The sequence below is a fragment of the Otolemur garnettii genome, unplaced genomic scaffold (assembly GCF_000181295.1).
Source record: "Otolemur garnettii isolate 467f Iridium unplaced genomic scaffold, OtoGar3 scaffold00077, whole genome shotgun sequence".
NCBI classification, from domain to species: Eukaryota; Metazoa; Chordata; class Mammalia; order Primates; family Galagidae; genus Otolemur; species Otolemur garnettii.
This window is the reverse complement of record NW_003852472.1, coordinates 241605-253578: the sequence shown is the minus strand read 5'-3', so window position 1 is coordinate 253578 and position 11974 is coordinate 241605. Positions and strand designations below refer to the sequence as shown.

Here is an 11974-nt window from a genome sequence, read left to right as displayed (position 1 = left end):
AAAAAAAAAAAAAAAAAAATCCAAATTGCTAAGTCCCACTCCAGAGTTTTGATACAGTAGGTCTGGGAGTGGCCTGAGAGTGTACATTTGCTAATACATCCCCCCCCCCCCAGGGATTATACGTTGAGTACCACTGTAGTAGATGGATATGTGGAAAGATATGGGGGGGTTGTTTGTTTTTGTTGTTGTTTTGAGTCAGAGTCTCACTATGTTGCCCTTAGTAGAGCGCTGTGGTGTCAAGCTCACAGCAACCTCAAACTCTTGGGCTTAAGTGATTTTCTTGCCTCAGCCTCCCAAGTAGCTGGGACTATAGGGGCCCACCACAACGCCCAGCTATTTTTGTTGTTGTTCAGTTGTCACTGTTGTATAGGTGGCCTGGGCTGGTTTCGAACCCGCCAGCCTTGGTGTATGTGGCTGGTGGCTGGTGCCCTACTCACTGAGCTATGGGCACCAGGGCGCCAAGTGGAAAGATATGTTTTTGATCTTGAGTTAGAAAGCTTTTTCTAAACCCAACACAAAAATGAAGAAGGCTTAAAAGAAATTACAGTGAAAGTAAAGGTTCGTGTATTTGCAAAATAAATTACACAAAGAAAGGATTAATAGACTACCTATACAAGGAGAGTTTATAAATGAGTAAAGAAAAGAGAAACAGCAAATCAAGAAAAGGCTTAGCACACAAGAAATAGAATTGCCACCTAAGTAGGAGAAGGTGCTCCCTCATAACTACAAGAGCACAAATTAAAACAAGAAGATGGTACTTATTTGCCCATCACATTGGACAGGAAAAATTTAAGATTGATAATACACAGTGTTAACCCCAAGACTGCATTAATGTACACAGCGATGATTTAATAAAAAAAAAAAAACAGTGTTAAGATGAATGTAGGAAGATTAAAATTATTATTTTTTGGCCATTTTTGGCCAGGGCTGGGTTTGAACCCGCCACCTCCAGCATATGGGACCAGTGCCCTACCCTTTTGAGCCACAGGCATCGCCCTGAAGATGAAAATTCTAAGACTGTTGGTGGAACTATAAATTGATAAGAGCTTTTTGAAGAGCACGTTATTAAAATGTGCATAGCATAGTGCAGCAGTTACATTTCTGAGAATCTTCTGTAACTAAGTGCTTGTCCATGTTCTCAATCGGTGATGCACAATATTGAACAGTTGCAAACAGCCCATCTCTAAGAGATTATCTAGGATGGTAAACTGAGGTACATTGGAACACTGTAGCAATTAAAATGAGGCCACTTTGTATGTACTAATGTGGAGAAATAGACAGGAACCACCAATATGTGTAGAATTACAAAAAGCAAAACAGGTATAGATCTTTTTTACTTTATGGAAATTCTCAAATGTAGACAGAGGGAGAAAAAATAATGACCTTTTGGTCCCCATCACCCAACTTCAGTGACAAAATATATTTATACATATACATTTCTCCCCCCTCTTTTATTACTCTTTAAACTTACCAGCCTTTCTATTCCTTTAGCTTGCTATACCCTTTTCTGTCCTAGCGCCTTTGAACTAGCTATTTCCTCTGCTGGCTGGCCTGTCATTTCAGTTTAAACTTCAACTCTTCATCCTTCCTGACCCCCTTACCTCATTTCAAAGTCTTTAATTACATCACACTGCCTTATTATCCCAGCACTGTCACTACCTCACCTTTTTCTTATTTATTCAACAGCACCTGCCACAAAGTAGACACTGACAAATAGCTTATATGCCTGGATCACCTAATCACTTAACACCTGACACAGTTTCCAAACTATGTCATCTTTCCACTCATCTAAGTTGTTTTGGAAAAGCACTTTTTGAATTTACATATGACATTGTTCCTGGAAATGTATTCCAAGCCCCAGGAGTTGTTCCTATAAACATCAGGCTTGTTGCTTTATTTGCTCATCCTAAAAATAAGTATTCATAATCTCTACAACATAAGCATTGTTATTTTTTAAGTAATATTTAATTTGTGAAGACACAGCCTCAGGAGAAATTACTAAGACAGGTTTGCATACCCAACATCCCCTCTTTTTCTTTTTCATATTCTGTTGGTGGTCTCTACAAGCCTCCCAAATTGACATTGATTGAGGTTATTCTAGTCGAGGAGTTGTCATTCAAAATAAAGTAGTTGAGGCTTGGCACCCATGCTCAGTGGTTAGGGCACCAGCCACATACACTGAGGCAGCAGGTTCGAACCTGGCCCAGGCCTGCTAAACAACAATGACAACTGCAACAAAAAAATGCTGGGCCTTGTGGCAGGTGCCTGTAGTCCCAGCTACTTGGGAGGCTGAGGCAAGAGAATCACTTAAGCCCAAGAGTTTGAGGTTGCTGTGAGCTGTGACGCCACAGCACTCTACCCAGGGAAACAACTTGAGACTCTGTCTCAAAAAATAAATAAATAAAGTAGTTGAGAGAGTAGGTCATAATTAGATTTTTGTAAGGACTTACGTATAAAAGATTGCCTTTTTCCTAAAGAATACTTCTGGGGAGAAAAAAAAACTTGTATTGGGAAGTATTTGTTAAACAAATGATGCAAATATATATAAAAAACCTGAAAAACGCATAATAGTTTTTAGCTTTGGGGAGGACAGATGGGTGATTTGGGTGGAGGGCTGTTTTGTTGATTTATTTTGTTGTTGTTGTCATCAGATAAGGTAACTAAGAGCCAGCCAGGGAAATCATTGTGGGTAAAGTCACCCAGCAGCAGAGGCAGCACTGGAATTGCATGCTCCCTGGATGCCAGACTGGGCCACTCCCACCACAGTAGAGCAAGGCAGTGACATCCCAACCAGAAAGATTCCTCTGTCCTGGGGATCTCAGGTGGCCATCAACTGTATTCCATTACACTTAATATAAGGACAACTATTGGGGGGTTCTTCTATGGTTTCCATTTCTGCACTTCAACAAAGACCTTTATTTGCTTTCATTTTCAGAGTGGAAAAACTGTTTTGGCTAACTTTCTGACAGAATCTTCTGATATCACTGAATACAACCCAACCCAAGGAGTAAGGTAAGCCCTGACAAATTTGTGTCCCATAGAGTCCCCAGCTATCACCCACCTCCTACTTTTGCTGCTGTTGGCACTTCAAAAGTATAATGTTTCCTAATTATAGGTATTGCTGCTGTTGTTTTATTTTTAGGATTCTGGAATTTGAGAACCCACACGTTACCAGCAACAGCAAAGGCTCAGGGTGTGAATTTGAACTATGGGACTGTGGCGGGGATACAAAGTATGTTTCCTTCAAAGAAGGTCTGCTTCATCAAATGGCATAAAAATCAAATCGTCTATCCACCAGATACCACAGAATTGGTCCTGCCATGTTTCCCGGCATGTATAAAGGGCTTGATAAATTATTTGATGACATGTATTGCTTTATAAACTTTAGCAATTGGGTTATGATACAAATAGGAGTCATCAACCAATTATTAATACTAAGATACTCTTTTCTTTTCTTTGTTTTGAGATGCCGTGGATAAAATGCTATGGGGTCATAGCTCACAGCAACCTCAAATTCTTGAGCTCAGACAATTCTCTTACCTCAGCTTTCCAGGTAGCTGGGACTACAAGCACCCACCACAACGCCTGGCCAGTTTTTCCCTTTTTAGTAGAGCCAGGGCGACACTCTTGCTCAAGCTGGTCTCAAATTTCTGAGTTCAGGTGATCTACCCCCCTCAGTCTCCTAGAGTGCTGGGATTATGGGTGCAAGACACCGAGCCTGCTCTAAGATACTATAAATTTGGTTTGGCACCCATAGTTCAGTGGCTAGGGTGCCAGCCACATACACCAGAGCTGGCGGGTTGGAACCCAGCCCGGGCCTGCCAAACAACAGTGACAACTACAACCAAAAGATAGCCAGGCATTGTGATGGGTGCCTATAGTCCCAGCTACTTGGGAGGCTGAGGCAAGAGAATCAGAGTTTGAGGTTGCTGTGAGCTGTGACACCATGGTGCTATACCGAGGGCAACAGAGGGAGACTCTATCTCAAAAAAAAAAAAAAAAAAGATACTATAAACTCTACAGTTAGAAACCAAAATGACCTAAAATTTCCTCTGGCTTTTTTTTTTTTTTTTTTTTTTTGTTTGAAACATGTTCTCATGTTCACAGGCTAGAGTGCAGTAGTATCATCATGGTTCACTGCAACCTCAGATAATCCTGCCTCAGTCTCCTAAGTAGCTGGGACTATAGACATGTGCCACCATACTTAGCTAATTTTTTGTAGAGATGGGGTCTTGCTATATTGCTAAGGCTGGTCTCGAACTCCTGGCCTCAAGTGATCCTTCCCACCTTAGCTTGCCAAAGTGCTAGGATTATAGGCATAAACCTCCATGCCTGGCCCCCTCTGGCTTTTTTTCTGCCTTGCAGGTTTGAATCCTGCTGGCCAGCCCTGATGAAGGATGCCCATGGAGTGGTGATCATCTTCAATGCCGACATCCCAAGCCACCGGAAGGAAATAGAAATGTGGTATTCCTGCTTTGTCCAGCAGCAGTTCTTACAGGATACTCAGTGTCTGTTAATTGCACACCACAAACCAGGCTCTGGAGGTGATAAAGGAAGACTGTCTTTGTGTAAGAAGGCTGGAATTTCTCTTTCTTCTTTTGTCTTGAACATTTGAGGCACTTATACATTTCCATATGTCTTTGAAACCACCAGGTATGTGCAGTTATTGAACACCTACTATGTCCTAGATATTTGTTTTTCTTTTCTCTCTCTCTCTCTTTTTTTAACAACAGGGATAAGTTCTGAGAACTAGATATTTGTTTTTCTCACCTTGAAAGTCAGAATTGTCAGATTGCAAGGTTCATCATACCATCCAGGCCAGGATACAGACACCTAAGAAGCAGGCACTCACTCAGTGTGGGAAAAACCTGGTTTTGGCCATTCATTGGTACTGTTGGGGACATTGTTTCCTGACAGATCTTTTCTCGAGGATAACTTCCAATTCACATATGATACACATATGCCAGAGGTGACAAAGTCATCCTGAAAAACAACTCAGAGAATATTCAGAAACAAAATGAGAAGAAGAGAGAATCTTATTCCTTTCTGGTTTAAGAACAAAGAGGATCTGGAAGTGGTTTGTAAAGTTTTTATTCTATCACCAGGTGGCAGCATGGTGAAACTGTTCCCTATTCAGTTGTGTCAAGCAAGACATAACTTTATTTGTGGACTTTAGAAAGTTAACAGAATTGGCTTCTAGGAGTCTCAGGTCACAGGGAGCTGGAAAGATCCCCTTGGTAAAACTCCAGACCTAATTAACCTTATTTTCCTTTTTAAGCACCACCCTTGAACAAGCTGAAGCTGGTGCACTCAAATCTTGAGGATGACCCTGAGGATATCCGGATGGAATTCATAAAGTATTTAAAAGGCATAATCAACTCCATGTCTGAGAGCAGAGACAGGGAGGAGATGTCAATTATTACCTAATCAGCGTTCACCTGGGACTCCCACATTCCTGATGATACCAACATCTTTCTCATTGCACATCTGAAATCACATGCAGCTACTGATGTTTTCTTCTCCGCTATAGAAAAAATTTTCCCATCAGCTAGAAGGTACTACTAGTAAGCCAGGGAGATGACTCATACCATCTATGCTCTGTTCTTAGTCCATTTGAGAAAAATCCTGTCATTGAGTTCTGAATTCCTGGCCCCAGACCATTCCAAAGCTGGAAATTTGAGGGTTTTCTTTTTCCCCTTCACATGTATATATAACTTGTGCCGTTGTAACTATCATAACCCCATGATACAATAGTTTAATCCACGGGTATTGGTTTGAATGTGATAATTTTCATTCCTTGATTTACTCAACAAATACCAACTGGGTTGAGCATCTGCTATGTGCGCTGCACAGTTTGGCTGCTGACCACATACAGCATAAATGAGAAAGACAAAAATCTTGGCCCTCATGGAGCTTTCATTCTATTTTTCTAAATAATAGTAAGGTAGAGACAAAGTACTACCTGTTGGACATGAAAAAAAAAAAAGATTCTACACTTTCTAGAAGTGCTTTAAATCTTTAAATTGCTTTAAATCTCACATGTTCCCCTCCAAAGCACCTGGGGTACTTACAATGCTAAATGAAGGTATAGTTGACCCTCATTCATGGATTTTGTATTTGGGAATTTGCCTACTCACTAAAATTTACTTGTAACCTCCCAATCAATACTTTCCTTATTATTTATAGACAAGCACAGGGTGGCAAAAAATCGGAATTGCCCAATGCACACATTCCCAGCTGAAGTCAAACGGGAGTTCTGCCTTCTCGTTTCAGCTCTCATACTATAAACAAATGGCCTTTTCATGTTCTACTTTATGTCACATTTTCACATTTTTTGCTTTTTCTTGGTGATTTTGCTGTTTAACATGCCCCCAAGGATAGTGCTGCAGTGCTTAGTTTCCCTAAGTGCAAGCAGGCTGTGATGTGCCTATGGAGAAAATATGTGTTTTATTTATTTATTTTGGATTAATATAATGGTACATATGATTGGGTTACATTGTTCACATTTGTTAGGTGGCATTCAAGTTGTAGTTGAATCCTTTACCCAGGAGGTAATTGTGCTCCTTAGGTGAGAGCTTACTGAGCCCCTCCCCCCACTCATTCCCCCTACTTGAAATTGTGTTTTTTCATTCCTGTGGACCTGTAGTTGTTCATCTGCTTATTTGAAATGAAAGTATCTGTTTTATGTAAGTTTCATTCAAGTGTGAGTAACAGTGCTGTCAGCCATGAGTTCAATGTTAATGGATCAAATATATATTAAATAAAATGTCTTTAAAAAGAAATACATAAAACAAAGTTATATATTGACCAGCTGATGGAAATGTGACAGAGACTCATAGAAATTGACCTTGTATTTGCCCTAGGAGCAAATGTTCATTATTTGCTAATTCAGTGTTCTTGGTGACTTTATAGAACATAACTACTGTGAATAACAAGTATCAGCTATCTCCACCTCTTACAGTTAAAGGCTTTCCCGTTAATTCTGTCTCTGGGATAAATATTTAATTAATTCATGGTTACAATCCACTTCTGCCTTCTCCCAAAGATGATGTCAAGGTATCTGGAAAGTATGTGTGTCCTACTGAGATGGGGCAGCTGTTCCAACGGTAGGCACTCTGGTTACTCCCTGCTGGCCATGTCCTGGGAAGTTCCAAGACTGTTGAGGCTTGTGGCATGGGCTTTCCACACATTCCAGAACCCATAGTCCCCAGGTTCACTCTACTCCATCCCACCTGAGCCAACATCTACTAAGAGTCACCAGTGTCCTTCTACCAATATCACATCTGTAGAGACCGTTTTTCCGAATAAAGTAACATATTCAGGTCCAGGGAATAGAGCTTGATATTTTAGGGGCAAATTATTCAGCCTACCATAGGCCTGGACCCCACACCCCTGCTCCTCTACTGTCTTGTAGTAACTGGGCAGATGATTCCACTCATGGCTAGAGTGTCACCCTCTGACACTCTAAACTAACCACAACCATTGCAGGACAAAATTAAAGGATGTTTTAACATTTTTGAAGGGAAGCCACTTAGAATATGGTTTGCAAGTAGCTGCAGATAGAACTTACATCCTCTTTCTTTGAACCAAACAAATGACCAACCTAGTATTCAGAAGCTCTATCCATTGTAAAGAAAAGTATGACTTACATCATAACTCGAATGTCCATGTCTTAAAATCGTTCAGGCAAAGCTCCTGGAAATCATTAGATGCCTTATGGAACACTAGAAAACCTTTATATCCATAAGGTAGGCTAATCTTCTGTCACATAGCATAGATTTTGCTAGTGACTGAGGACATACAGCAGTTAATTTTTTTAAAAAAGTAGTACTCCTGTTAACCATTGAAAAGGTAACTGGATGTGTATCACTTAAGAAAATTACTTTGGGCTCGGCACCTGTAGCTCAAAAGGCTAAGGCATCAGCCACATACACTGGAGCTGGTGGATTCTAATCCAGCCCAGGCCTACCAAACAATGACAACTACAACCAAAAAATAGCTGGGCATTGTGGTGGGTGCCTGTAATCCCAACTACTTGCGAAGCTGAGGCAAGAGAATCGCTTAAGCCCAAGAGTTTGAGGTTGCTGTGCATTGTGATGCCACGGCACTCTACCCAGGGTGACAGCTTGAGACTCTGGCTCAAAAAAGAAAATTACTCTGAAATATGGCTCTTCTATATCTTGACCTTCAAGAAGGTGACTGTGCCTTCCCCATCTAATTTTTGAGAGTTACAGGAATGTCCTGGCCTTGGCTGACGGTTTCTCAATGACTGTACTCTTTCCTTAGACAAGAAATGAATGGTTCCATGTCTTAAAAACCAAAATCAAAGAAATTAAATAAATGAGGAGGGAGGAAACTTGAATGTTAAGAACAGATTACATATTTTTGATATCACTTCTCTAAACTACTTTATCAGTTAAATATATTTATGTTATGGGCCATTCTTACTGAAGTTAAAAGCCAATGGAAATGTGTGTGCCAACTACTCCCACTTCAAAAGGAAAGTTCTTGGTGCTTTGATGTGAGCAACACATCATTTATCTTTATGCACTGTATAATTCATTCCTATCTTGGCTTTTTGATGGGCTATAATAGGCTTTTAAAATATGCATCCTTCTCTAAAGCCCCAGTGTAGATTTATTCTTTCAATCAGGCATAATAGATTTTAGATGTTCAAAGTGTTGTGAGAAATAAAAATAACCCATCTCTTTTACATTTACAGTGTTGCTAAAGTTTTGTGATAAGTGCTTTATTCATAAACATTCCTGTTTCTTCTGCGTGACCTTAAAAAGCCCAGAAAACACCTAGTTAACCATATCATTTAATTAAATATTTTGGTCAGAGGAATAAAATGCTAATTTTATCAGAGTAAATGATGAACTTGGTTTCTACTCATAGAAACCTATTTCAAGTGCTTTTCAAGAATATGTCTACTTTGCAAATCCAACTACACTTGGAATCTATCACCCTTTTAGGGTGCAACTTAACAGCAGGAAGTTGAGCTCTGTATTTTAAAAAATAGTGACAGTGGCTTTAAGATATCACTCATAAATGAGATGAACACTGTAGATATGATTCTTCTCTATGAGGAGGAGAATAGTGGGAGACAGTAGGTGAGGTCAACTATACACGCCAGCCAAAGGGCACAGACTTTATTCTATTAGCCATTAACAGCTGTAAGCCCACCAGGGACAGATCACTCTGGGGAAGGGGTGGAGAACAGACTTAAGGAACAGACGACTGGAATCAAGTCAAGGTTGTAGTGTGAAGAAAGGTACAAATTCCGTAAGTACTTAGGAGGCAAAATTTGCGTTTGAATGGACAAGAAGGGAGAGGGCTTTTGTTCTCGGCGTACCTGGCTTGTAACAGCTGTCGGAGGAGGTAGCAGGGAATCAGTGACTACATTTCCCATAGTTCTAGAGGCAGCGTCCCAGAAGGGTGTGCGACGTTCGCTTTGGCCCTGAGTGTCCGTGAAATGTGGACAGAGGAGACGTGCTCTTTAACGTTGCTACACAACCAGATTTCCCATTCATCACTTCTCTAGGCCTTTCTCTGTTTGCTGGCGTCAGGGGCCCAATACCCGGGACTTATCTCCTTGGCAATTCCACGATGTTACCGTTTGGGCGCCTCGCGACTGTAAGTGGCGTGCGCCTGGCACCTTTTGGGAAATGTAGTTGGTTTGCCAGTGGACAGGACGCAGGGCCCGGGGCACGTGGACGGCCTAATTCTGAAGCCGCAGGTGTCTGAGTGGTCTTGCGTGTGATCAAAAGCTGGCCGGAGCCATCGACCGTCGTAGAGTCGACGAACCTGCTTATTTCTAGCCTGGCCCATCTCCATTGCAACCGGCTCGCCGCTGATAACTCTGGGAACTGTAGTTGGGAGGGAGCCAAGGCCGGCCCAGAAAACCTAGTGGCTGCCGTTAGCGTTCGCCACCGGCCACTGCAGGCGCAGCGGTTAGAGCGAGCGCGGGGACTCCAGCCTCGCTCGCCCTTCGAAGGGTGAGGATTTCCTGGCGTCTTAGGAGAGCTCCTCCTGCATTACCTCCGTCTCTAAGCCCGGCTGGACGCGTGGGGGAGCCGACCCCAGGGACCTCAGGGACCCGAGGGAAGCGCTCCGCCTCCGCGCCTGCACGGACCCGCCCCTACAGGCCTGGGAGCCCACTTCCGTCTGCTGGTCTCAGCTCCCTAGGAATGTGTTGGGCTGGAGTTTGGTGTAGTCGCAGAGTGGATCCTGGTGACCAGGGTGGGTCCACAGAATAGGTCAGAGCAGAGAGTATATACCATCTGGCCCCGTCCTGCTCTGTTAGAAAAGGGGGATCTGCATGGCCCTGTCAACTCTTTGGTGTTGGCTCAATGAAACAGACTTCCAACTTGTGGCCTTTTGAACATGTCAAAAGAATAAATTTCTGTTGTTTTAAACAACAACCACAACACACACACATGAAAAAGAAATACATAAAAAAGGGATCGGAGGTCAGAGAATCAGTGATTGACCCCAAATAGAGGGTTCTCACCATAACTGCTCGCCCTTTTATTCCTAGCACAAAGCACAGTGCTAGCACAGAACAGGTGGTCAAACGTTTGTTAAGTGTCATTTCATTCTAAGGACAAACAGCTGAAGTACTTCAAATAAATTCCAAGATTTTAAAACAATTTTTTTAAAAAGGAAAATGGACCTGTGCATGAAAAGACTTAACTAGCCAAATTCAACCTTGTAGGCCTTAAATTCAGATCATTATTCTAACAGCCAGCTGTGAATTTTTTTTTTAAATCAGAGATATGTGAACATTGGTGATATTAAGGAATTATTCTTTAAAATTTTTAGTTGTGATGATAATGCTTTGGGGGTTATGCTTTAGAAAAGAAAAACAACAAGGCTACAGATTTTTTGAATAAAATATCTGAGATTTGCTTCAGAAATATCCAGTGTGGGGCAGCACCTGTGGCTCAAGGAGTAGGGCCCTAGCCCCATATGCCCGGAGGTGGTGGGTTCAAACCGGATCCTGGCCAAAAACTGAAAAAAAAACCCAACAAAACAGAAATACCCAGTGTGACAGGACAGAAAGGATCATGGAAAGAAAAGTGACCAGGTACTGATAATTGTTGACACTGCCGTGGTACATGGGGATCACTAAACTATTCTCTCTACTCTCATATATGTTCTCATTATTAAAATGTAATGAGTAATTGGGCGGCGCCTGTGGCTCAGTGAGTAGGGCCACGGCCCCATATACCGAGGGTGGCAGGTTCTACCCAGCCCTGGCCAAACTGCAACAAAAAAATAGCCAGGCATTGTGGCAGGCACCTGTAGTTCCAGCTACTCAAGAGACTGAGGCAAGACAATCGCCTAAGCCCAAGAGCTGGAGGTTGCTGTGCCCTGTGACACCAGGGCACTCTACCAAGGCAACAGAGTGAGACCCTGTCTCTTAAAAAAAAAAGAAAACAGTAATGAGTAATTTACAGATGAGCCCTGTACTTAACAATAACATAATTTAATGTTTTAAAACATTAAAAATATTTTATTTAGGGCAGTGCCTGTGGTTCAAAGGAGTAGGGCGCTGGCCCCATATGCTGGAGGTGACAGGTTCAAACCCAGCCCCGGCCCAAAACTGCAAAAATATATGTATATATATTTTTTATTTCTATATGTATACATAATATACATATATATACACTACATACATATATGTACATAATATACGTACATATATATTACATATATATATATATTTTTAGAGAGACAGTCTCACTTTGTTGCCCTCAGTAGAGTGCTGTGATGTCACAGCTCACAGCACTCTCAAGCTCTTGGGCTTAGGCGATTCTCTTGCCTCAGCCTCCGGAGTAACTGGGACTACAGGTACCCACCACAATGCCTGGCTATTTTTTGTTGCAGTTTGGCGAGGGCCAGGTTCGAACCTGCCACCCTTGGTATATGGGGCCGGCATCCTACTCACTGAGCCACAGACGAAGCCTAA

The 11974-nt window shown here is 41.9% G+C and overlaps 1 protein-coding gene across 1 annotated transcript in view; it reads left to right on the top strand.

The window, feature by feature from the left end:
* IFT22 (intraflagellar transport 22) overlaps positions 1-6761 on the top strand; it is a 7938-nt gene extending 1177 nt beyond the window's left edge. Inside the window, exons 2-5 of the mRNA XM_003794171.3 lie at positions 2936-3012; positions 3143-3232; positions 4366-4568; positions 5279-6761. Of these exons, the coding sequence (XP_003794219.3) occupies positions 2936-3012; positions 3143-3232; positions 4366-4568; positions 5279-5427 (519 nt within the window). The 3' untranslated portion in view covers positions 5428-6761. The remainder of the gene's footprint in view (positions 1-2935; positions 3013-3142; positions 3233-4365; positions 4569-5278) is intronic.
* Positions 6762-11974: the final 5213 nt, after the last annotated feature.